The following is a 27,781-nucleotide window of genomic DNA, read 5'->3' on the forward strand; positions in this document are numbered from 1 at the left end:
AATTGACATGGGCTTCCCAGGTGGTGAAGTGGTGAAGAATCTGCCTGCCATTGCTGGGGACACAGGAGACAGGGATTCGATCCCTGGCTTGGGAAGCTCACCTATAGAAGGAAATGGCAACCCACTCCAGTATTCTTGCCTGGGATAATCCCATGGACAGAGGAGCCTGGTGGGCTATAGTCCGTAGGGTCTTAAAGAGTCCAACACAAATGAGCGATTGAGCATGCACATGTAACTGACATATGATAGTATATTAGTTTTTTGTATAAACATAATGATGTGATATTTGTATATACTGTGAAATGATCACTGCATAAAGTCTAATTAACATCCATCCATAACAGCACATAGCTACACTTCTTATTTTCTTGTAATGAGAACTTTTAAGAACTGCTTACTCAATGAAAGTGATATTATTTCAAGGCATGGATGTGCTATACTGTAATACACATATAGACACGTAAAAAATGTGGTTCTAAGAGTGCTAATTGTTCAGCAAGATTAGAAGGGCGTTACATCAGTAAATGATGTGCTGACCATTTTTTATTGCATGGAGAAATAAAGTGAAAAAAAATGTTAGTCACTCGTCATGCCTGACTCTTTGAGGCCCCATGGACTGTAGCCCACCAGGCTCCTCTGTCCATGGAATTTTCCAGGCAAGAATACTGGAGTGGGTAGCCATTCCCTTCTGCAGTGGATCTTCCTGTCACAGGGATCAAACCCAGGTCTCCTGCATTGCAGATGGATTCTTTATCTTCTGAGCCACCAGGGAAGCCCATTGCTTGTAGAAGTATATTTAAAAACTCATGTATAAAAATGTATTTGGGGGGCGGACTTTCCTGGTGGACCAGTGGTTAAGACTGCAAACTTCCAATGCGGGAGGCACAAGTTCGATCCCTGGTGAGGGAACTAAGATCCCACATGCCACATGGTGTGTCCAAAAACAAATAATCAAAAACCATGTTTTTTGAGTGTTCCTTGCTCATCCAGTTGTAAACAGTTTTACTTTAGTGAATGGATATGTAGATAATTCTGTAATGCATGTAGAGAAATGTCTAGAAATGCAGGTGAAAAAAGATGTTCCTATGAGTGTTACTTGAGGAAAAAAAGAAAAGAAAAAACATCTACTCTTTTACCAACTTTCAGATATACCCAGTCACCACCTTCTACTTCTTTCTTCTTCTCCTTTTTTCTGTGCCATGCACCTTGTGGGATCTTTGTTCCCTGACCAGGGATTGAACTTCGGCCATGGCAGTTGGAGTCCTAACCACTGGACTGCCAGGGAACGCCCCCAATTAAGAAGGAACACCTTAAACATGTGTATAATTCCCTACCTTTCCCTTAGCACTGCTTTAGTTATATCCCACATGTTTTTGTATGGTATGTTTCCACTTTTATTTAATTAAAGATATTTTCAAGTTTTGACTTTCTGTTTGACTCTGTGGGTGAGATTTAATTTCCACTTACTTGTGGATTTTCCAGTTCTTGTTCTGTGATTTCTAGTGTAGTTTGGTTGTGGTCCAAGACCATGTTTTGTGTGATCTATATTCTGTGATCTTCCTTACTATTGCCATGCGCCCCACCACTATGCACACTCGATTCCTCTTGCCTGCTTTATTTTTCTTCTTTTTTCTGCTTATGCCTATCTAACAACATTTCTAAGATATATTTTTTATTGAAGTATAGATGGTTCACAATATTATACAAACTTCAAGTGTGCAACATAGTGACTCAACATTTTTATAGATTATACTCCATTTAACAGAACTTCCCTGGTGGTCTAGTGGCTAAGAATTCGCCTACCAATGCCGGGGACATAGGTTCGATCCCTGGTCTGGTAAGATCCCACATGCCTCGGGGCCACTAAGCCCGAGTGCCACACTACTGAGCCTGAGCTCTAGAGCCCTTGAACTGCCGCTCCTGAGCCCAGGCGCTGGAACTTCTGAAGTCCGTGCGGCTAGAGCCTGTGCGTCACAAGAGAAGTCACCGCAATGAGAAGCCTGCGAACCATGAGGAAGAGTAGCCCCTGCTTGCTGTCATTAGAGAAAAGTTCAAGCAACAACAAAGATTCAGTGCAGCCAAAAAAAAAAAAAAAAAAAAAAAAAAAAGAGACAAAATACTGGCTGTATTTCCTGATGCTGTACAATATATACTTGTTGCTAATTTATTTTATTCATAGTAGTTTCTATCTCTTAATCACCTACCCCATCTTGACCCTCTTCTCTTCCCTCTCCCTGCTGGTGACCACTAGTTTGTTCTCGATACAAGATATCTTATTAATTTATTTTATTCATTATCTCTACTCCCAAGACTCTTGAGAGTCCCTTGGACTGCAAGGAGATCAAACCAATCAGTCCCCAAAGAAATCAACCCTGAATATTCATTGGAAGGACTGATGCTGAAGCTGAAACTCCAATACTTTGGCCACATGATTCGAAGAGATGAGTCACTGATTCATGACTCCCAGCATAAGTCAATGCGCTGATTCACTGACATGCTGGGAAGGGTTGAAGGCAGGAAGAGAAGGGGGTGGCAGAGGATGAGATGGTTGGATGGCATCACTGAAGGGAAGTTACATGGCTCGAAATAGCCTGGAGCTGAAACCCCCCTCCAGGTCCTCCCCACCATTCTAAGCAAAACAAAGACCTCTCTCACCCGAAGGAAGAAAAAAAAAAGGACATTAAGGTTGATTACACCCAGCTCCCAGCCAGTCCAGCCTCTGGCCGATGTCCAGAATTCCTTGCCCCAGCCCTTTAAGAGATAACTACTCCGAGCAACCTTGGAGAAGAACAGGCTCCCTTAAGACAGTAGCTTTCCACGTATATGCCTATATATACTTACTCTTTTCTTGGGTTAGTGCAACAGCTCACTAATCTGACTGCTGCCCCTTCTCGCCTCATTAAAGGTGATCTGTTCCCGTAAAGTGCCGGTCTCGTTCTTTTTCCGAACCTTGTCTTCTCTAACTCCCTTACCCTACATTTACCAACTCAATGGACATGAGTTTGAGCAAACTCTGGGAGATAGAGAAGGACAGGGAAGCCTGGCGTCCCACAGTCCATGGGGTTGCAAAGAGTCAGAACAACAACAACTCCTCCCAAGGGTAGGGATTTTTGTTGTTATTGTTGTTCACCAATGTCTCCCTAGTTCCTAGAAGAGAGCCTAATATGTAGTAGGTGGTCAGTACACATCTGTTGAATGGATAAATGAATGGATAAATGTTGAATGGATAAATGTTCCCAATTTCCATTGGACATATCAGGAGACCTTTGCTCAGAGAGATGTTGTTCTACTCCCCTGAAGTCACACAGCAAGAGGGACAGAGCTGGGTCAGCCTGAGCCCATGGCTTTACATTATACCCAGTTGATAGGACTGGATTTCACTACCAGTTCCTGCATAGCTTCTGTGTGTCAAGTCTCAAGGCAGGACCTTGGCTTGTATGTCTCCTCACATAGTGAGACCATCCAGCCTTCACCTTATTTACCTTCCCCAGGCTCACACTCCTTAAAGGATGCTCTTGATGGCCAGAGATTCTCGCTGTCCTCTTGGCTGGTGCCTCCAGCCATCCCTTCCTTACCCCTCCTCCCTGACCCCCCATATCCATCTGGAATCTGATACTCATTGCTCAGTGGGTATTTGCTGGGCAGACAGGGTCTTCCTTCTCAGGTGAACCTCCATTTCCCCATCCGTAGAATGGGAACAGCCCACCTACACCTCAGGTAGATGGGAGAGGTTCTGTGTGTGACATCATGGAAATGGGAAAGTCCAGCCCCTGGGGTGAGCTTTCTTTGGAGAGGGGGGCCGCTCGGCTGCCGCCCTCCCACCTCAAGTAGGGCTGGGGCCATCCCCCTGTGCATGTGCTGGTGAGGAGTTTCCGCTGGCGGAGACTGTGAATTGCTTATTCTGAGACCGTGAGGTGAGAAGTAAATTCCACCTCATTTAAGTCACCTTTTTGTTCTGAATCTCTGTTATGACCACCCAGCCCAATATTCTAACATGTACAAGGATGTGACCGACGGGGTTTCCTTGTTGTTTAAGCCAATCTGAGTTGCATTTCCTTTAACTTTTAGTGGAAAGCCCCTCAAAAGAGGAATTGGGGTCTTGCCCTCTGGGGTATGTAATATGCTATGCCTACTGAAACAAATCATCACAAATGTAGTGGTTTAAAACAATGAAAATGAATTCTTTTATAGTTCTGGAGGTCAGAAGTTCAAAATTGGTTCATGTGGCTGAGACCAAGGGGTCAGCAGGACCACTGTCTGTCTGAGGCTTCAGTGGGGACATCTTTTTCTTTCTTTTTTTTTTTTGCCTTTTTAAAAAAATTATTTATTTTTGGCTGTGTTGGGTCTTCATTGCTGTGCTGGGCTTTCTCTAGTTGTGGCAAATGGGGGGGGTACCCTAGTTGCTGTTCAAGGGTTTCTCTTGTTGCGGAGCATGGGCTCTAGGGCATGCTGGATCAGTAGTTGTGGTACACGGGCTTAGTTGCTCCACATCATGTAGGATCTTGGACCAGGGATCGAACCTGTGTCTCCTGCATTGGCAGGTGGATTCCACTGAGTCACCAGGGAAGCCCAGTCATGAAGTTTTGGGGGTTATGTCTTATGTAGCAATAGGGAGCCTAGAACTTCACTGTGGAATGTGGGAGTACTTAGCACCAATCACTTTAACAACTTGTTGCAAATGTCACTGCTTCCGGGAGGCCTTCCCTGATCACCTCTCTACTTTAGCCCCCATTCCATCCCTTTACCCTGTTTTATCTTATTTTAAAATAATACTTTGTTACTACTGGAAATAAAATGAAAAAACAAACTGTATCGCTTATTTCTGTATTTCTTTACAGGTGTATCGTCTTTCCTGTCTCAACTGATGTTCCGTGAAGAAAGGAGCTTCTCCATCTTTTTCACCCAGGGCTTGGTGCTCTGTGGGAACTCAAATGCAGGGGCTGTTGTCATTGTTACTTCTATGCATGAATTCAAACTGGGGGGAAATACAAGTGTGTGTGTGTGTGTGTGTGTGTGTGTGGTCAGGGGTGTTTCCCTCCAGATGGATTTGCATGTTCTTGACTATTAAAGAAAAAGAAAAAAGGAACTGAGAAAAGCCCCAGACACCTGAGCTGGGGACACAAGGAGCAGAAGCTGTCAGGCTCTGCCTGCTCCGTCAGGCTCCTGGCGCTAGCTGTAGCCATGTGCGCCCTGTATACTAATGCCGGGTGCCGAGACCTGCCGGGTAGGGCCCTGGCCAGGCGTGGAGTGGGGGCCGGGGGTGGTCAGGACCCAGGTTGCAGTGTCCCCACCTTGGGGCTGGAGACCAGGGTGTGAGGGACAGAGGAGAGGGTGGGCTGGGCTCTCACATGCCTTTCCTCTAGAAGGGTCCAGGGAAGAGGATGATGATGACTACGAGAACATGACGCCACCCTACAAGGACCTTCCTCCCAAGCCAGGTAAGAGGACCTCTCTGAGGCCGGCTGAAGAGATGAGCAGCCTGAGGGATGAAGGGTGGGGAGCAGACTCCCCAGGGGGAGTTAGCTGGGCATAGCAGACACACACAGTCAGCCTGCTCATGCTGGGCACTGCAATGGTGGGAGCGTCCATGCCTCCATCTTGAGGGTCTCTCAGTCTGACAGGGGAGGCAGTTCTGTGCACAGGGGCCTCCCTGGTGGCTCAGAGGGTAAAGAATCTGCCTGCAGTGCGGGAGACCTGGGTTCTATCCCTGGGCGAGGAAGATCCCCTGAAGAAGGGAATGGCAACCTACTCCAGTATTCTTGCCTGGAGAATTCCATGGACAGAGGAGCCTGGTGGGCTACAGTCCATGGGGTCGCTGAGCAACTAACACACACACACTCAGTTCTGTGTACAGTCTTGGGTGAGCAAGTCAGAGAGGGGAGGGAGTAGGAAATTGGGGAAATCCTAAGGGTAATTGAGGGCTCTGCCTGCATTAGTGGGAGGATTGGGGGTCAGACGAGGGTCATTGGAGTGAGACTTGAGTGAATAGGAGTTTGTTAAGGAAAGAAGCTCCCAAAAGAACTGGTGTATGCAAAGCTCTGAGACCTGAGTGACAGGGTTTTAGAAGCTGTGCAGGGATCAGTATTTCTCCAATCTCTTTCCATTCGCACCCAGGACCCAAATTAGACTTGAGTGATCCACGCCCGGCTGGGGATTCAACATGAATCTGATAAGTGTATATAAAAGTGGAGGCTTTAGGAATTCCCTGGCAGTCTGGTGGTAAGGACTTGGTGCTTTGGCCTGGGTTCAATTCCTGGTTGGGAAACTAAGATCCTGACAGCTACGCGTACGTGTGCTCAGTTGCTCAGTCGTGTCTGACTCTGTGCAACCCCACAGACTGTAGCCTGCCAGGCTCCTCTGTCCATGTATTTTCCCAGGCAAGAATACTGAGGAGGGTTGCCATTTCCTTCTCTAAGGTATCTTCCCAACTCAGGGATTGAACCTGCATCTCCTGCATTGGCAGATGAATTCTTTACTGATGAGCCACCAGGGAAGCCCTGAAGGCTACGTGGTGCAGCCAAAAAAAAAAAAAAAGAAGTGGAGGCTTTGAGGTTTCCCTGAACCAACTCCCACCAGGGCCCCTGAATGTCCTTGGATGGGGTTGAGGGGGGGCGCGGCTGGCATTCCAGGTGGATCCATGTCCCCGACTTATGAGTCCAGAGAGGAGTCAGCCTGGGAGATCCCAGAGCACCATGGGCTCAGTAGGAGTTGGGAGGTGCCCTGGGCTTGGCTCTTTACTGTCTGTCTTCAACTCCAGCCTGGTCCCAAGATGATTCCCAAGCCCAACTCCATGCCCCCCAACCCATACGTGTCTTTTTTTAAATTAAAAAATGCGTTTATTTGTTTTGGCTGTGCCACGTGGCATACGGGGTCTTAGTTCCCTGACCAGGGATTGAACCCTCACCCCCTGCAGTGGAAGTGCAGAATTGCAGTCAATGGACTGCCAGGGAAGTCCTTGTTTTCAGGGTCACCCCTTCCCCAGATTTAGACCCCATCATCTCCAAATTCAGGCCTGGTTCCGTCCCATCTCTATGTCGAGATCCAAAGCCGTCACCAGGCCCCACACAACTACAAACCAGCTTCAGCTTCTCTCCCATCCCCAAATGCAGCTACAACTGCATTCTTCCCCCAACCACATCCTGAATCATCACCCTACTCCCATGAGCCTTCTTTCAGCCCCATCCTCATTTCAATCCAAACCCTCATCTCAATCCTAACCTTTTTAATTTTTTAATTAATTTATTTGGCCAAGATGGGTCTTAGTTGAGGCATGTGGGTCTCTTCCTTTTGGTGCTCAGGCTCTAGAATCTGTGGGCTTAGCTGCCCCATGTGGGATCTCAGTTCCCTGACCAGGGATCTAACCTGTATCCCCTGCATTGGGAGGCAGATTCTCAACCACTGGACCTCCAGGGAAGACCCCTAACCTTAACAAAATTATTTATCTATTTGGCTGCAGTAGGTCTTAGTTGCAGCACATGGGATCTTGAGTTCCGGCATGTGACAGTTAGCTGTGGCATGCAGAATCTAGTTCCCGGACCAGGGATTGAACCTTGGGCCCCTGCATTGGGAGCATGGAGTCTTAGCTGTTGGACCAAGGAAGACCCCCAAGTTTAAGCTCACTCTATTCCCATATTCAACCTCACTTGTGTCTTTAACTTAAGAGTAATCAACTGTCCCAGTTTATCCAGGGATGAAAGATTTCCTGGAATCTGGGACTTCCAGCTTTAAAATTAGGAATGTCCTAGTAATTCAGGATGGCTGGTCATTGTATCTTTTTCTTTTTTTTTGGCTCCACCAGGTCTTAATTGTGGCACAGGGGATCTTTCTTTAGTTTCATCAAGCCAAATCTTTGTGGGTTCCCCTGGTGCCTCAGACAGTAAAGAATTCGCCTTCAATGTAGGAGACTCGAGTTCAATCTCTTGGTCAGGAAGATCCGCTGGGGAAGGGGATGGCTACCCACTCCAGTATTCTTGCCTGGAGAATTCCATGGACAGAAGAGCCTGGTGGGCTACAGTCCATGGGGTCTCAAGAGTCAGACACGACTGATCAACTAACACTTTCACCTTTTTCTTTCTTTTATGGGATCTATTTTCCTGACCAGGAATCGAACTCGGGCCCCCTGCATTGGGAGGACCACAAAGGAAGTCCCTGGTCACTGCATCTTAACCCTGTCCCCATCCCTAAGTCCAGAGCCATTCTCATGCACAACCCCATCCCTAACCCTCCACTGCAATCTCACTCCTGTTTGCATCACTGACTTCCACCCCATTCCCATCCTTGGACCAGCCCTGACTCTGAGCTTCTCTTCTCCAGGTTGGATGGCTCCACCAAGACCTCCCAGGGCAGGTGAGCTGGGGCTGGGGGTATCAGAGACCCAGTGCTGGCTTGGTCCTGCTCTGAGCCTGAGCAACCATTCCTCCCTCCTCAGGAAAGAAATCGGAGAGACCCCCACTTCCCTGTAAGCTCCCGAAGAACACGGGTGAGGATCCAGGGCCGGGAGCATCCTGTTCCCTTGGCTGAGATCCTGCTATGCCTGACTGCTGTCTTTCTGATCCCTTCCAGGCCTGAATGCCACCCCTGTCACCAGCTTGACTCCTCATCTGGGTAAGCCCATTACGATGTCCTAGAGGGGGACTTGGAAGTCCTTACTCCAGCCCCCAGTTCTGACCAGAGAACAGATCAGAGGGCTTCGGGGGGAGGCTGTTGATCTTGGAAGACAAAGTCTTTCAGCTGGGTCTTTTTTGCTGCCCAGGCTTTTCTCTAGTTGCGGCGAGCGGGCGCTACTCTCTAGTTGGGATGGGTGGGCTTCTCTTGTTGCCCTGGAGCATGGACTCCAGGGTGCGTGGGCTTCAGGAGCTGGCACACTCAAACTCAATAGTTGTGGCTCCTGGGCTCTAGAGCATGGGCTCAGTAGTTGTGGTGCACGAGGCATGTGGGATCTTCCCAGACCAGGGATAGAACCCATGTCCCCTGCATTGGCAGCCGGATTCTCAACCACTGTGCCACCAGGGAACTCCCCTCCATTCCCCAATTCTAACCAAAGAGCAAATCAGAGGGCTTCGGGGAGGTTGTTAATCTTGGAAGACAAAGTCTTTCAGTAACTTCTGAATAAACGTCTCTTGCCTTTCTCCTAGGCACTGATCCGATACATCCTGCATCCCAGCCGCCCATAGCCAGTAAGTACTTTGGGGATGTGCCTCTGTCTCCCCTCCCACGGTGGCCAGTGTGTGTGAGCTCTGGAGTAAGACCCTTGGAGAGAAACATTTCCTCTCTGAAGCGCCGCCTTTTTGAGTCTAGACCAGACCCATAGGGACCCAGGATGGCTATCAGGTACTCCTCAAGCCCTACCTCCTGTTTACATGTAAGTTAGGGGATGCAAGTGTCCATAGTTTGGGCCCCTGCAGAGCAACTTGGGTGGGGGGCTGCTGGAGCATAAAAGATGATACATCCTAAATGTTAAAGAGAAGAGCTGGGTACTATTTACAATAACCAGGACATGGAAGCAACCTAAATGTCCATCAACAGATGAATGGATAATGCAGGTGTGGTACATATATATCCTGGAATATTACTCAGCCATAAAAAGGAATGAAACTGGGTCATCTGTAGTGATGTGGATGGAGCTAGGGTCTGTCATACAGAGTGAAGTAAATCAGAAAGAGAAGGACAAATACTGCATATTAACACATATACATGGAATCTAGAAAAATGGTACAGATATATACAGGGCAAGAATAAAGACGCAGGCGTAGAAGATGGATATGTGGACACAGTGGAGGAAGGAGAGGGTGGGATGAATTGAGCGATAGCATTGCTGTGTATACACCACCCTGTGTAAAATAGACAGCTAGTGGGAAGCTGCTGTATAGCACAGGGAGCTCGGCCTGGTGCTCTGTGATGACCTAGAGGGGTGGGGATGGGGGGTGGGGGGGTCCTCAAGAGAAGGGAGATGTATACTGTACATATACTGATCTGTGTGTATAGCTGATTCACTTCACTGTACAGCAGAAACTAACACAACATTGTAAAGCAGTTATACCCCAATTAAAAAAAAGGATGAAAAAGAGAAGAACTGGGTCCAGGTTATGCACAACGTCTCTAAGCCTTCAGTTTACTTATTTGCAAAATGGGAACAATTAAACCTCTGTCATAAGGGTGAGGATTCAAGAAGATAGTAAGGGTGTGACAGAATGCTGGGCCCATAGGATGTATTCCACAAATGTTCCGGGCTTCTTCAGGGTTTGCTGTGTTTGACATTCTCTTGCTGACCCCACCTGATGATATAGTCATGACCCTAATCCTTTGCCCCCCTACACCCCATCCCCACTCTTGGAGAAAAGTTCAAGGGTCCTTTCCTCAATGACGTACCAGCGTCAGTGTCTCTGTCCCTGTCTTCACCCCGCAGCAACTCCAGTGCCCTGGATCAGTCAGAAGTTCGGAGGTCCTAGGTGTTACCAGGAGAGACTGATGGTGTGCCTGTGTCTGCTGGTGGTGGTGTCACTGCTCATGGGCTGCACCGGTCTGGTTGTGACCCTGATCAAGTGTGAGTAAGGCGAGAAAGGGGCTTGCAGAGAAACCGGGAAAGGGGTATGGGAGGACCTGGGGGCCACAGTCCATGGGGTTGCAAAAGAGTCGGACACGACTTAGTGACTAAATAAGAACAACAACAACAAATGGGAGGATATGTAGTCCAACCTGGCCTCAAGCTGGACTCCTTCTCATAGACCAGGAGGTGGTGGAAGAGCTGAGGATGTTGACCTTTCAGCAGATGGCATGGCGAGCGAACGGTGAGTGGTGTCAATCATCCCTTCAAGCCACGTTGAGCACCAACATGACTGTCAAATCCAGCTTCATCACCAACCCCAACCCCATGTTTGCCAGGCACTGTGCTAGGTCCCAGGGTGGGGGACAGGTGCATAGAGGGGTGAACACAACAGACAGAGTCCCTGTCCCTGTGGAGTGTGTGTGTGTGCATGTACATGCGTGTATATAGACCTCCACTGTTTCTCAGTATGGTGGCCAAGAGTCACTGTGGTTGTCAAGTGCTGGAAATGTGGTCATTTTTCTGGGGGGTGGTTGCAAAGAAACATGGATTTTATTTCCTCCCAGCGTTGTCACTTATAATCCCAGCAAATCTACAAGGAAGGAATTCAGAACAGTTCAGCATGGTATATCCACTCTTTATGGGGTGAGCTGGGGTCATTGGGTAGCTGGGCTGGGCTGGAAGGTCCCAGAAAGCTTCACTCACATGGCTGGTGCCTGGGGGCACCTCTATCCACATGCGTAACTTGAGCTTCCTCATAGCATGGTGGTGTTAGGGCCCAGCTTCAGAAATTACACAGCCACAGGTTCACTGCACTCTGTTGGTCAGAACTAGTCACAGGACCAGCCTAGATTCAGAAGGAGAGTAGGTAATCCTGCCACCCCTTGGGGGAAGGGCAAAGAATTTGCAGCCCTCTTTAACTCACCATAGCGAGGGCAGCCTTTCCACGCCTCCAGCTGAGGCTCAGACCCTGTTATGGTCTCTCCTTGCCTCTTGAATTTCTGTTTCGTGACATTTATCATAAGTTAGTTATGTGATGAACTGTCTGCTTCATCAGGAACCTTATGGCCAATGAGGGCAGGGAATGCAGTGAATCTGTTAGACTCAGGAAATGTGGAATTAACTAGGTAAGGAGTTGAGAGTCTCAGGCATGTGCAGAGGTCCTGTAGTAGGAGGCAACATTTAAGTACAAGGGAGGAGGATGGGTAGTTGAGAGAGAATGGTTGCTTAGCTGAGGGTTGTGGCTGTAAAAGTCAAGGGGTTGAAGAGAAGTAGGTAGAGTAGAAAGGTTTAGGAGGTAAAATTGACTGACCCTGGGGATGGGTGAGTGGGAATGGTGGTGGGTGAGAGGAAAGAGTGTCAAGGATAACATGTATGTTATCTGTCTGTCTGTCTACTATTATCTATCTGTCAATCATCTATCTATTATCTGTTTATCAATTGTCTATCATCTACTTATCTAGTTTTCTCTCATCAATTATTTCTTCATCAATCATCTATCTATCTATTGATGATGAAGAAATAGATAATTGACGATAGAAAACTAGATAGGTAGATGATAGACAATTGATAAATAGATAATAGATAGATGATCGACAGATAGATTATTGGAGAAGGAAATGGCAACCCACTCCAGTGTTCTTGCCTGGAGAATCCCAGGGATGGGGAAGCCTGGTGGGCTGCCATCCATTGGGTCGCACAGAGTCGGACACGACTGAAGCGACTTAGCAGCAGCATCTATCTATTACCTATTTATCAATCATCTATAGATCATCTATCTACCTACCTATTGAGTTATCTATCTAATATTTCTATTTTGTCTAATTGAAGCATCATCTGTTGATGGCCCTGGGGAGTATTGGCGGAGGGCCAATTTGTTGAGAGTAGTGGGAACACATTAGTTGTAGAAGAGGCCTTCACTATGATTGGTGATATCTGAAAGTTGCTCCATTCCACACTCCCTCACCCCACACTTCAGACCAAGCCACTCTTACACTCAGAAACCATCAGCTTCTCACTGCCCAGAGTCCAGTGCAAAACTTTTGGCTTGGCATTCAAGGACCCAGATACCAGACTTCATCCCACTTGGAGCTCAAGCTCCTGTGAGATTCTCCTTGACTTTTACTGCATGAGCCTTTCCCAACATGCTTGCCTCTGGATCTTTGCTTCCAAGGTGGCAAGGTGACCCCTGACTGTTGAGCCTCCTCACTAATACAGAACCACCATTTCCCTTTAAAACCCATCTGCTCCAGGAAGTCCACCATCTCTACTCTCCCTCAAGCCTCAGGAATTAATCTCTCCTCTGAGTAACTCTAGGACTCCTCTTGGGCACTGACCATGTTTTTTTGAGTTTCACCCACTAGAACATGGGTGTGGTGGGGAGCAAAACTCTTGCCTCTGTCTGGTGTGTCTGTAGTCAGTAATTGGTAGGTGGGTAGATGGGGGTTTGGGTCTCTAACCATTCAGCCCGTTCCTGCTAACAGTGACTGGCATGATGGGGTTAGCTGGCCTGAAGAAGGACATTGAGCGCATAAGAGCTGACACCAACAAGTCCGTGCTGGAACTTCGGGGCTTATTAGGTAAGTGGGACTTGGGGAACTTCCCTGAGTTGTGGGGGGGGGGTGCGTGGTGGAGCCGGTACAGAGCACAAATCCTTGGGAGTGATTCTCAGTGCAATCTATGTGCGTGGTTCCCTCCCAACCCCCTCTAGAGTTGAGCAGTGCCCAGCCTGAACACCTGTACATGGCATACCATGTACATTACTCTGGTTCTGGGGCCACTCTGACAGAATCCTATCCTGTCCCCAGACTGTACCAGGGTCACCTGCCCTGAAGGCTGGCTCCCTTTTCAGGGTAAGTGTTACTACTTCTCTCCAAGCACCAAGTCATGGGATGAAGCCCGGAAGTTCTGCCAGGAGAATTACTCTCACTTGGTCATCATCAGTAACTCTGATGAACAGGTGAGCTGTCCCTTCCACATCCTTGAGAACCAGCAGGGCCAGCCTGCCTCTGTCCTAGGATTTACACATCCTTCCCTGGCCTGAATGTAAAGAAACTGGAATTGCTTTTGAATCACTAGACCTTTTAGTATTGAGGTTACTGCTTGAGTTCAAATCTCGATTGTGCTGACTTATCTAATCTGAGCCTCAGTTTCCTCTCTAACATGGAGGTATAATAATGGCTATCTCTTTGGTAGCACTTTCTATTCTCTAGGCTGTATTCCAGATATTTTACACGCATTAACATAATTCTAACAACAGACCTATAAATTAGGTGAGAGTCAGGAGAGGTTATGCTATGTTAAAATGACAGCCAGTCCCTATAGCTCAATGGTGGAAGTGTATGAGGCAAAATTTCTACCTACATGCACTCACAAAGAAAGTCACATGGGCACTCTTACGTTTTAAGGTGATAGAAAGAGACAGTTTCATCTGTGTGTATGTACGAGGAGAATTGAAATAAGTGTAGATAACTTTAATGACTTAATACTACCAAAGCTGTGCATATCATTACCTATCAGCACTTCACAGAGGACAAAGCTGAGGCTTGTTTCACTCAAGCAGCTTGCTTGTTACAACTAGTAAATGTCAGAGCTGGGGTTGGAGCCCAGGAAGCTAGTTTTGTTCTTGACCATAAAACTCACAGCACTATTTGATTATTAGTGTTTGCCAGGTTTATTTTCCCCCATCCTTTTAATTTCAACCTATGTCATTATTTTAAGATTTCTTGTTGACAGCATATAGTGGGGTCTTATTTTTTTTTTAATTCAATCTTTGAATCTCTGGCTTTTAATTGGTATTATAAGATCATTTACAATTTTTTAAAAATTTGTTAATTAGAAGATAATTGCTTTACAATGTTGTGTTGGTTCTGTAGGGATCGAACCCAGGTCTCCCACATTGCAGGCGTATTCTTTACCAACTGAGCTATCAGAGCAGCCCAGATCAGTCATAACTATATGAATATATCCCTCCCTCTTGGGCCTTGCTCCCCCTTCCCATCCTACCCCTCTCGGTTGTCACAGAGCTCTAGGTTGGACTCCCTGTGTTACACAGCAACTTCTCACTAACTGTCTTACATGCGATAGTGTATATATGAAAATGCTACTTTCTCCGTTTGTCCTACCCTCTGCTCCCCAGCTGTGTCCACAGTCCATTCTCTACATTTATGTCTCCATTCCTTCCTTGCAAATAGGCTCATCAGTACCATTTTTCTAGAGTCCATATATATGCATTAATATACGATATTTATTTTTCTCTTTCTGACTTACTTCACTCTTTGTTCATCCACCTCACTGCAACTGACTCAAATTCATTCTTTTTATGGCTGAGTCATATTCTATTGTACATATGTACTACATTGTCTTTATCCATTTATCTACAATGTTGATGCAAGTGTAAACTGATACAACCACTATGGAGAATAGTATGGCAATTCCCAGGTGGCTCAGTGGTTTAAAAAAAAAAAAAAAATCCGCCTGCCAATGCAGGAGGCATAGGAGATGCAGGTTTGATCCCTGGGTCGGGAAGATCCCCTGGAGTAGGAAACGGTAACCTGCTCCAGTATTCTTGCCTGGGAAATCCCATGGACAGAGGAGCCTGGCAGGCTACAGTCCATGGGGTTGCAAAGAGTTGGACACGCCTGAGCATTCACACGCATGGCAATTCCTTAAAAAGCTAGGAATAAAACTACCATATGGGAACTTCTACCCACTCCAGTATTCTTGGGCTTCCCGGGTGGCTCAGCTGGTAAAGAATCTGACTGCAAAGAGGGAGACCTGGATTTGATCTCTGGGTTGGGAAGATCCCCTGGAGAAGGGAAAGGTTACCCACTCCAGTATTCTGGCCTGGAGAATTCCACGGACTGTATAGTCCATGGGGTCACAAAGAGTCAGACATGACTTGAGCGACTTTCACTTTCCTGGTGGTACAGTGGCTAAGCCTCCATGCTATCAATGGAGCGGGCCTGGGTTCAAGCCCTGGTCTGGGAACTGGATCCCGCATGCTGCAACTGGAGATTCCCACATGGCACAACTGCGATCTGGCACAGCCAAATAAATAAATAAAAATAGTAAATATTAAAAAAAAGAGAAAAAAGGGAAAACTGCCATATGACCCAGCAAAAGATCATTTAAATTTAATGTAATTATTGATTTGGTTAGATTTAGGCTACCATCTTATTTTTTCCCTCTATATCTTCTCTGTTTTAAAAAAATTCCTTCTGTTTCATAGCATCATTTGTATTGAGTAATTAATACAGGGTTTTTTTTTTTTGGAGATTAGATTAGATGATGTGAATGGGGCAGGTGTAAGTCATATTCCAACTAAACAACAGCTAAACTCAGATAGTTAAGAAATATAACTTTGCTTTAAATAACTCATTTCCTTCCTCTTTGCGCTCCTATCATACCAAGGTGGTGGAGATTTCATCTCAATCAGTTGGGATTATCTGTTTTTCTTCTGAATAGGGATGGCTTATATGGGGTCAAGGTGGAGGGGAGTGCATATCTGGTCCTCAATATCTTTGTTCCAAGCTGGTATCCACTGGGACATCCATTGGGTGAATGATCCTGGACAAATTACTTAACTGCTCTGTGCCTCAATTTTCCCATCTGTAAAATGGGGTTAACAATCCTTGCTTCAGTGAGTTACCATGAAGATCAAATGAGATAACCTGTGCAAAGTGTGTAGCTCACTTTTTTAGTCATTAAGTCATGTCCAACTCTTTTGTGACCCCATGGATTGTAGCCTACCAGGTTCCTTTGTCTATGGGATTTTCCAGGCAAGAATACTGGAGAGAGTTGCCATTTCCTTTTCCAGGGTATCTTCTTGACTTAGGGATTGAATCTGTGTTTCCTGCATTTGCAGGTGGATCCTTTACTGCTGAGCCACCTGGGAAGCTTGTGTAGCTCACTTATTAACTTGTTATTTCAATCAACATTTTTTGAACACCTCCTATGTGCTAGGTGTCATTGTTATCTTGTCACTAAGTCACGTCCAACTCTTTGTGACCTCATGGACTGCAGCACGCCAGGCTCCTCTGTCCTCCACTACCTCCCGGAGTTTACTCAAACTCATGTCCATTGAGTCGGTGATGCCATCCAACCATCGCGTCCTCTGCTGCCCCCTTCTCCCCTTGCCCTCAATCCGTCCCAGCATCAGGGTCTTTTTCAACGAGCTGGCTCTTCACATCAGGTGGCCAAAGTATTGGAGCTTCAGCTTCAGGGCACTATGATGATTTGATGGGCTGAGCAGCACTTTGCTCTTTCTGATTTCCTGATACTTCTCTGGGGTTTTACCCAAGAAACAAGGTCCATAGTCCCTCTACTTTTTAGAGTTTTCATATCCATCTGGGGTTTTGGCTATCACCTCGGGCTTTACCAGAGAATGAAATGCAGAGCCTTCTTCCTGGCACCCACCATGTCTACATTTCCATAGCTTCTTTCCCATTGCCATCTTTTGTCTTTACCTTTTAGGAAATCTTGGTCTTGAATAAGATTGAGTGAGTGAGATATGATTTGCATGGAGTAAAATGCACAGATCTTAAGTGTACATTCACTGAGTTTTGGCATATGTAGGCATCTGTGTAACTGTCAACCCAGCCAAGATTTAGAATGTTTCCACAGCCCAGGGAGTTCTCTCATGCCATCTTCCAGTCACCCCCACCCACCCCAGGAAACTACACATCTGGTTTCCTTACCATAGATCAGTTTACCTGGAGAGGATTGCTTTATTTTTCAATTTTTATTTATTTATTTTTGGCTATGTTGGTTCTCTTCAAAAAATTTATTGATTTATTTCAAACCTTAAATTTTTTATTTTGTATTGGGGTATAACCAATTAGCAATGGCATGATAATTTCAGGTGCAAGGAACAGTGAGAGGACTCAGCCATACGTATACATGTGTCCATTCTCCCCCAAACCCCTCTTCCATCCAGGCTGGCACATGACATCGAGTAGAGGTCCCTGTGCTATGCAATAGGTCCTTGTTGATTATCCACTTTAAATATAGCAAGGTGTACATCACCTTCCCAAACTCCTGAACCGTCACTTCCCTTTGGCAACCATGAGTTCCTTTTCTAAGTCTGTGCGTCTCTTGTTTTGTAAGTTCAGTTGTGTCATTTCTTTCCAGATTCCATGTATAAGAGATGTCATACGATCTTGCTCCTTTTCTGTCTGACTTCACTCAGTATGGCACTCTCTAGGTCCATCCACTTTGCTGCAAATGGCAGCATGTGGGGTTTCTCTGGTTCCATTGAGCAGGGGCCACTCTTCGTTGAGACGTTTGGGCTTCTCATCGCGGGAGCTTCTCTTGTTGTGGAGCACGGGCTCTGTGTGCATGGGTTTCTGTAGTTGCAGCATGCAGGCTCAGTAGTTGTGGCACAGGGGCTTTAGCTGCTCTGCGGCAGATGGGGCCTTCCTGGATCAGGGATCGAACTGTGTCCCTTATGTTGTCAGGTGGGTTCTTATCCACTGTACCATCAGGAACTCCAGGAGTTGCTTTAAATCATGATGTTTTCTTCTCATCTTTGATCCAAGTCCTTTCTTTCTTCCCAAAGGCCTGGGCTTATGAAATCCAAAGCTGGGAATCTCCTATTTCTCCCCTCCCCCACGTTCTTTTTCTGAAGCAATGAATTCCTTTTCTGCCTGGATGTCGCTTAGGACTGCAGGGGTTGGGAGTGTGAAAGTACCAGGAAATCCAAGATATCAGTTATTATTGTTAGAATTGTTCCTTAAATTATACGTTAAATGTTAAGATGTTGCAGTACTGTATGGAATACAGAAAAATAGTAGTGACAAACCTATTTGCAGGGCAAGAACAGAGATGGAGACATAGAGAATGGACTTGTGGTCACAGGGTGGGGAGGAGAGGGTGCGATGAACTGAGAACGTAGCATTGACATATATACACCCCCGTGTGTAAAATAGCTAGCTAGTGGGAAGCTGCTGTACAGCACAGGGAGCCCAGGGGGCTCAGCTCACTGCTCTGTGAAGGGTGGGATGGAGGTGGTGGGAGGGAGGCTCAAGAGGGAAGGGATATATGTATACATATAGTTGATTCACTTTGTTGTACAGGAGAAACTAACACAATGTTGAACATATTCTATACTCCCATGAAATAGGATGTCACAGGACTTGCAGCATGTCAGACACTGTTTTGAATTCTTTATGCATATTAATCCATTCAATCCTGTCAATAACTCTATAAGGAGGTAGCTACTATTATCCCATTTTACAGAGGTGGAAACTGAGGCACAGAGTGGCTCATAGGTTTTTCGAGAAAGCAGCATGACTATTCCCACTGCAGGTGCTCAAGTGGGAGGAAGGTTTTGATCTTGTTCTGTATGCCATGGAGATTTGGGATGGGTACTGGGGTGGCATTCACAAGCCCTGAATATATGTGAGACAAGCAGGGTATATGTAGAAGAACTGACGGCTGAATGATATTTGTACTTGCAGGACTTTGTGGCCAAGGCTCACGGATCTCCACGGGTGTACTGGCTGGGGCTGAATGACAGAAATGTCGAAGGGGACTGGAGGTGGCTGGATGGGTCACCCGTCACACTGAGGCAAGTATCCAGGGCTTATTGGGTCTCTCTTCCTTGTAGGTCTTTGTGAAGTCCAAACCAGCAGATTCTTTAGAATTCCAGGTTGAATAAAAAGGAATGAAATTGGGTCATTTGTAGAGATGTGGACGGACCTAGAGACTGTCATACAGAGTGAAGTAAGTCAGAAAGAGAAAAACAAATTCATATGTTAATGCATTTATGTGGAATCTGAAAAAATGAATATAGATTATCTTATTTACAGAGCAGAAATAGAGACACAAATGTAGAGAACAAATGTACGGATACCAAGGGGGAAAGGGGTCGTGGGATGAACTGGGAGATTGGGATTGATATTATGTATAACATCGATAACTAATGAGAACCTACTTCATAGTACAGGGAACTCAGTGCTCTGTGGTGACCTCATGGGAAAGAAATCCAAAAAAGGGGGGTATATGTATAGCTGATTTACTTTGCTATACAGCAGAAACTAACACAACATTGTAAAGCAACTACACTAAATAAAAATTGTGGTACATATACACAGTGGAATATTACTCAGCCATAAGAAAGGACATATCTGAGCCAGTCCTAATGAGGTGGACGAACCTAGAGTCTGTTATACTGAGTGAAGTAAGTCAGAAAGAGAAAACCAAATTTCATGTATCAATGCATATATATGGAATCTAGAGAGATGGAACTGATGAACCTATCTGCAGGGCGGCAATGGAGATGCAGACATAGCGAACAGACTTGAAGAGGCAGTGGGGGATGGAGAGGGTGGGTTGAACTGAGAGATCAGAGTAGAAACATATACATTACCGTATGTAAGATAGCTAGCCAGTGGGAATTTGCTCTGTGACTCAGGGAACTCAGACCTGGTGCCCTGTGACAACCTAGAGGAGTGGGATGGGGCGGGAGGTGGGAGGGAGGTTCAAGAGGGAGGGGACATATGTATGCCTGTGGCTTATTCATGCTGATATATGGCAGAGACCAACACAATATTGTAAAGCAATTATCTTCCAATTAAAAATAAATTAAAAAATTAAAACAGTAAACAAAAGCAATCACACACACACACACACACACACACACACACACACACACATCCCAGGCAGAGCTGGACAAGGGAAGCACAAGGGTGCTTTTTTTCTGATAGGGTTTCTGGTGCCTGAACATTTTTTTCCTCCTTAAAACATCTCAGCCTTTTAGCACAACTGCTCAAACATATCGAGTCCCCAGACCAATGGTTGAGGGGAAAAAAAGAGAGAAAAGATGCCATGGCTATAGGGCAAGAGGAAGAGGAAGATTATTTTTTTTAAAGATGCATGCTTTTTAATTTTATTTTAAAGATCTTTTATTTATTTATTTTTGGCTATGCCACATGGCATTTGGAGTCTTAGTTCCCCGGCCAAGGACCAAACCCGTGCTCCCTGCCGTGGAAGCTCAGAGTCTTGACCACTGGAGAAGTCCCAAGAGGAAGATTTTTGATTTGCCAAAAGAATGAGCAGGATCTCATTTGGGGAAGCATTCTTTGTATTAACTGATTTATTTAATTTTCTTAGTAATTCTATAAGGAAAGTACTGTTATCCTCTCCATTTAAAGACATGGAGACAGAGGCACAGACAGGTTACGTGATCGTCCCAAGGTCAGACACCTGGCAGGTGGTAGTGCCATACACCCGGGCTTCAGAGTCCATGCTGTCAGCCACCATGCTCTATCTTCTTAAGGAGAATATGTATTTGTACTTAATTTTATTTATTAAAATAATTTAATTGATTAACAAATTAATTTTTGGCTGTGCTGGATCTTTGTTGCTGCCTGTGGGATTTCTCTAGTTGTGGCAAGTGGGGGCTATTCTCTAGCTGCAGTCCGCCAGCTTCTTATTGTGCTGGCTTCTTTCGTTTCGGAGCACAGGCTCTGGGGGTGAGGGCTTCAGTAGTTGCGGCTCCTGGACTCTAGAACACAGGCTCAGTAGGCGTGGTGCACGGGCTTAGCTGCTCCCCAACATGTGGGATCTTTCTAGACCAGGGACCGAACCCATGTGTCCTTCACTGGCAAGCAGATTCTTTACCACTGAGCCACCAGGGAAAATTTGTATTTATTTATACTGTATGTATTAAATTTGTATTTATTTAAAATACAAATACAGCCATGTCTGTATTTGTATTTTAAGTAAATATTAACAAATTGTCCCCCATATGATTATACCAATTTATTCTCTCACCAGCTTGACTTACATTTTTTTTTTCCCCAAATGCTCATCAAACTTTTGGAATTTTGTTGTTTTAATCATAGGTGAAAAATGGAATACTAATGTAGTATTTTTTAAAATTAATTTTTATTGGAGTATAGTTGATTTACAATGTTGTGTTAGTTTCTGCTGTACAGCAAAGTGAATCAGTTATACATTTACGTATATTCACTCTTTTTAAGATTCTTTTCCCATATTGGTCATTATAGGGTACTGAGAGGCCAATGTAGTATTAATTTGCATTTCTGTTATGCTTGAGGTTGAATGTCTTTTCATATGTTTGATAGCCATATGTATTAACTTTTCTGTGAATTATCTATTCATATCTTTTGTGTATTTTAAATAAATATTTATTTATTGGTCTGTGTTGAGTCTTAGTTGTGGCACATGGGATCTTTCCTTGCAGCACATGGAAAGGTTTTTGTGTGTTTTTTATATTGGAGTTTTGGTCTTTTTCTTATTGATTTTGGGGAACTCTTTATATATTAGAGATATTAGTGTTTTGTCTGCGGGTTTTATTTTTTTATTGAAGATTCCTGGAGGGAGGTAGAATTCTGTAAATAGAGATGGCATGGGATGGTGTGTCACTGCAGGTCCTCAGCTCAGATCCCTTTTGGGGGCTGGTGCAGGCACCCCCCAGCAGGGGGCATTGGCTGCTAAAGGCTCACAGTTACGCTTTCTCCAGAGAGGTGACCTCAGCTGAATGGAAGCCTGTTCAGCTAGGAGGTTACTCCACTCCCACTGAAGTCATGCCACAGACAATGACAGGCTACGAGCTGCCTGGACCCCTTGTTTCAAGTTGGAAAAACTCTGTTGTGCTATTTAAATTCCAGAGCTCCCTGTGGGTTCAGGCTGAGTCTAGACCAGGCTAAACCCATATCCTTGCTCACTTCTATCCCCTGCCTCATCCTTCTTCTTTCCATCCCCCTCTCCTGAGAACACCCTTTAATAAATCCCATGCACCTGAATTGCCAAATTTGGCTCTGTGGACACAGTGGTGGTTGAGGGGAAGGGGAGGGTGGAACAAATTGTGAGATAAAAGCAGAACAAAACAAACCAGACAAATGACATGTATACACTGGCACGTGTAAAACAGATAGCTAGTGGGAACTTGCTATAAAGCACAGGAAGCTCTGCTGTGTGCCCTCTGATGACCTGAAAGAGTGGGACGGGGGATAGGGTGGGAGGAAGGTCCAAGAGGGAGGGGATATATGTATACATATAACTGGTTGACTTCACTGTACAGCAGAAACAACACAGCACTGTAAAGCAATCATACCCCAATTAAAAAAAAAAGGGAACATGACCTAAAACACTACATCACTTGGAAGGTTGAGAGGGATGTGGTTTAACAAAAGTGTTCTTTGGAAGAGAACAGAAACTGACCAGATGCAGGAAACTGATTCAGGAACCTGGAGAATTCCTGGTGAACAGGGACATGGGGCTGCGTTAGCACAGACAAGCTGCTGGGGTGACGGGGACAACACAACATTTTCATGTAATTCTGAAAGGCTGAAGGAATGATTCAGGTGGAAGAAAGAGCCCTGAGCCATGAAGGCTTTTCTTGTTCTTTTTTCTGGTATTTTTTTTTAAATTAATAGACTTTATTTTTCCTTTTATCATTATTTTTAAGTTGAAGTATAGTTGATAAACAGTATTATATGTCACAGGTGTACAACATAGTGATTTGCAATTATTAAAGTTATACTTCATTTAAAGTTATAAAATATTGGATATATTCCCTATGTTGTACAATATATCCTTAAAGCTTATTTTTAAATTTTATTATTTTAAAAATTGTTTACTTTTAAAAAGTAATTTTTATTTAATTTTAATGATTTTTTTTGGTGTGGATCATTTGTGAAGTCTTTATTGAACTTGTTACAATATTGCTTCTGTTTTGTGTTTTGGCCACTGAGGCATGTGGCCTCTTAGCTTCCTGACCAGGGATCGAACCCACACTCCCTGAATTGGAAGGTGAATTCTTAACCACTGGACTGCCAGGGAAGTCCCCAATAACTTTTATTTTATATTGGAGTATAGTTGCTTTACATTTGCTTTCCAGGTGTATCACAAAGTGGTTCAGTTATACATATAAGTATACCTATTCTTTTTAAAATTCTTTTCTCATTTAGATTATTACAGAATATTGAGGAGGGTTCCCTGTGCTACCAACAAGGACCTTGTACCTTATTTTATACTTAATACTTTCCACCACTTTCTCCCCTAACCCTATGTCTCCCCTCTCTCCTTTCCTCTCCCCACTGGTAACCGCTAGTTTGTTCTCTACATCTGTGAGTCTGCCTCTTTGTTGCTGTAGTCACTATTTTGTTGTATTTTTTAGTATTGTTTCTGTTTTTTTATGTTTTGGTTTTTTGGCTAAGAGGCATGTGGGATCTTAGTCCCTGACCAGGGATCAAACCTGCACCCCTTGCCATTGGGAGGCACAGTCTTATCCACTGGACCAGGAGGGAAGTCCCTATTTTGCTGTATTTTTTAGATTCCACATGTAAGTGATATCGTATAGTATTTGTCTTTCTCTGACTTACTTCACTTAGCATAATATCCTCCAAGTCCACCCGTGTGGTTGCAAATGGCAAAATTTCATTCTTTTTATGGCTGAGTAGTGCGTTATTTAGAAAATTGAGCAGAAGGTACAGAGCGCTGTTTCCCACATCCCTTTTCTCCTGCACACATTTTCCCCCCATTATTAACATCTTGCATTAGCATGGTTTTGTTACAATTGATGAACCAATATAGACACATTATTATGAACCTAAGTCCATAGGTCAGATTAAGGTTCACACTTAGTGCTGTAAAATTCTATGCTTGCTTAGTAGTGTCTGACTCTTTGGAACCCTCTGGACTGTAGCCCACCAGTCTCCTCTGTCCATGGCATTTTTCAGGCAAGAATACTGGAGTGGGTTGCCCATACCTCCTCCAAGGGATTTTCCTGACTCAGGGATCGAACCCATGTCTCCTGCAGCTCCTGCAGTGCAGGTGGATTCTTTACCTGCTGAACCATTGGACCTTCCCAAAATTCTATGGGTTTTGACAAACTCATGATGTCATGTATCTACCATCACAGTATTGTATAGAACTGCAGTTTCACTGCCTTGAAAAATCCGCTGTGCTCCATTTATTCACCTCACCCTATATCCACTTTCTCCTTTATCCAGCTTTTGGGACCCACAGGAGCCCAACAACCTCTATAATAATGAGAACTGTGCCAGCATGAACAAAGGTGGCACCTGGAATGACCTCTCCTGCGACAAAACTACGTATTGGATTTGTGAGCGGAAATGTTCCTGTTGAACCCAGAGTTGAGGCTGGGTGGAGGTCCATCCGTACACCATGCCCCTCGGCTCTTGGAGGTGAGAACCTCCTGCCCTTCTGATGTGAACGGTGGGAACTGACAGCACCCAAGGTGGAACCAGCAGCCTGGACGCAGCAAGGTCTCTGGGGTGTGAGTCAGATCATTTCTGGGGTGAGGACTTGGGGGCGTGTTCAGTTGCATTGTGTTAGTCTGTTCAGGCTGCTGTTACAAAATATTGTACACTGGATGGCTTATACATAACAGACATTTTTTTTTTCTCAAAGTTTTGGAAGCTGACAAGCCCAGGATCAAGGCTCAGGGAGATACAGTGTTTAGTGATGACCTGTTTCCTGGCTCACAGATGTCATCTTCTCACTGTGTCCTCACATGCTGGGAGGGGTGAGAACTCTCTGGGGTCCATTTTTATTTTTTAAAGACTTTTTATTTTGTATTGGGGTATAGCCGATTAACAATGCTGTGATAGTTTCAGGTGAACAGTGAAGGGACTCAGCCACACAGACACTTGTATCCATTCTCCCCCAAACTCCCCTCCCATCCAGGCTGCCACATAACATTGAGCAGAGTTCCCTGTGCTCTACAGTAGGTCCTTGTTGGTTATCCATTTTAAATAGAGCAAAGTGTACACGTCCATCCCAAACTCCCTAACTCTCCCTCCCCTGCATCCTTCCCCCCGGGCAGCCTTAAGGTCATTCTCTAAGTCTGTGAGTCTCTTCCTGTTCTGTAAGTTCATTTGCATCATTTCTTATTAGATTCTGCATACAAGGGCTGTCATATCATATTGAGGTCCCTTTTATAAAGACACTAATCCCTTTCATGAAGGCTCCACCCACCCCAAGACCTAATCACCCCTAAGGCCCTACATCCTAATAGGGCCTAATTGGGGTTTGGGATTTAACATGGAAGTTTTTTTTTGGGGGGGGGCGGGGTTGGTGGGACACAACTCAGTCCAGAGTAGATGAGCAGGAGGGACACCAGGTCTTAGTAATTGTCTCCCAGTTCTGGGATCTGGAGGGAACTCACTGGGTCCCTGATCATGGCTCTTAGGAAACCATATGGACTTCAGGAGCTCCAGGTCTGACATTATTTGTGCTGGGACTGAAAGCACTATGGCTCCTTTGGACCATGATCATAATGTGATGGGACTCGGACCCTTTGCTGTCTACCTGATGTGAACCAACTTCTGGGAAGCTGTGCCATGCTCAATGCTCAGTCGTGTCTTACTCTGCAACCCCATGGACTGTAGCCCACCAGAATACCCTGTCCATGGGATTCTCCAGGCAAGAGTACTGGACTGGTTTACCATTTCCCACTGGGAAGCATAAGGGCAATAATTCCTGACATGCAGCTGTTTCCATGTCCTGGATGAGGTTTGCCCAACCTAGTTGGTGGAATCAGACTTCTGCCAAGACTTGAGCTGTGGAACTTCTAGAAAGGCAGACCAGCTGAAAGTCAAAATTCCTCACCCAGGCCAGGCCATGACTTTGTGAGATCCTCAGGACAATAATGGAGACATCTTCCTACCCTCGTGTGCCTTTAGGTGGTTTGTGAAGCTCTTTGATGTAGTAATTCATTTTACTATGGATGGATCTTCTTGGACTATTATCTCTTAAAAAATTATTTATTTTTAATTGAAGGATAATTGCTTTATAATATTGTGTTGGTTTCTGCCATATATCAACATGAATCAGCCATAGGCATATATATTTCCCCTCCTTCACGGCCCTCCCTCCCACCTCCTACCTCATCCCACCCCTGGTGTCCCAGAGCACCAGCATCATACAGCAAATTCCTGCTGGCATATTTTACATATGGGAATATATATGTTTCCATGCTACTGTCTCCAATAGCTCTTGCAATGTTGTTGTGTAGTTGCTAAGTCATCTCTGACTCTTTGTGACCCTATGGATTGTAGGCCACCAGACTCCTCTGTCCATGGGATTTCCCAGGCAAGAATACTGGAGTGGGTTGCCATTTCCTTCTCCAGGGGATCTTCCCAATCCAGGGATTGAACCCGAATCTCCTGCATTGGCAGGTGGATTCTTTCCCACTGAGTCACCAGGGAAGCCCTCTTGCAGTGTTAGATCTTTTCAAAATATCAGTTCATTGTGTGGTCCTTGCCTACTGTGTCAGTTTGCTGGGACTGTCATAATAAAGTGTCATAAACTGACTTAAACAACAGAAATGTATTTTATTTTTAAAAATCTTTGGCTGCACTGGGTCTTCGTTGCTGAGTGTGGGCATCTCTCGTTGCAATGTACTAGCTCTAGAGTGTGCAGGCTCAGTCAGACTTAGTAGCCCAGAGGCATGTGGGATCTTAGTTCCCTGACCAGGGATTGAACCCGAGTCTCCTGCATTGGAAGGTGGATTCTTAACCACTGGACCACCAGGGAAGTTCCACAGTTGTGGAGCCTGGAAGTCTGAGATCAAGGTGTTGGCATGGTTGATTTCTGGTGAGCCCTCTCTCCATGGCTGGTCTGTGGCTGTCTTCTGTGTCTTCAGGAGGTCTTCCCTTTATAAATTCTGTGTCATAATCTCTTCTTCCTTTAAGGACCCCAGTCATACTGGATTAGAACACACCCTGATGACTTCTTTTAATTTGATTATCTCTTTGAACACTATCTCCAATGTCTTAACATTCTGACATGTCAGGGGTTGGGACTTTAACAAGTGAATTTGGAGTGACCCAATTCAGCCTGTGACACCTATTAAATTCCAGAGGTGCCCCTCCTAGTCACTGTGGCAATCAGCCCCCCTCCACCAGAGAGCTGGTACTACCCCCAGCTGAGCACAGCTCAATACATCAATCTCTTCAGATAGTCCCTGCATTGGGGTGGGTATAAACCAATCAATGTATTGATCAACAAGTGCCCTGAGTTAGCACAATCATTCCTGTTATGACTCAGAGCAAGTGATTAAGGCAAGCAGATTCTGAGCAGGGGAAGTAGTGGGTAGGGGATTGGCATTCACTTCACTTCCTATTCCCTCTGTACTTGTCTCCTCCCATTTCCACACCTGCCCCTAGCTCATCAGTATCAAAATTAATGCTCTACACAGCCCTTAGAGTTGGACCATTAAAAAGGCTGAGGGCCAAAGAATTG

General features: G+C 45.3%; 1 protein-coding gene across 1 annotated transcript; it reads left to right on the plus strand.

Moving 5' to 3' along the window:
- The first annotated feature begins 4,846 nt into the window (after positions 1-4,846).
- On the plus strand, positions 4,847-25,195 carry CLEC17A (C-type lectin domain containing 17A). The gene is made up of 12 exons (XM_045161891.1): positions 4,847-5,224; positions 5,364-5,438; positions 8,314-8,346; positions 8,429-8,479; positions 8,563-8,604; positions 9,135-9,216; positions 10,287-10,543; positions 10,725-10,787; positions 13,027-13,122; positions 13,351-13,502; positions 19,003-19,112; positions 24,526-25,195. Exons 1-12 carry the CDS (start codon positions 5,182-5,184, stop codon positions 24,659-24,661), a joined length of 1,140 nt encoding a protein of 379 aa, XP_045017826.1. The 5' UTR covers positions 4,847-5,181; the 3' UTR covers positions 24,662-25,195.
- Positions 25,196-27,781: the final 2,586 nt, after the last annotated feature.

Source organism: Bubalus bubalis, chromosome 9 (genome assembly GCF_019923935.1).
Source record: "Bubalus bubalis isolate 160015118507 breed Murrah chromosome 9, NDDB_SH_1, whole genome shotgun sequence".
NCBI classification, from domain to species: domain Eukaryota; kingdom Metazoa; phylum Chordata; class Mammalia; order Artiodactyla; family Bovidae; genus Bubalus; species Bubalus bubalis.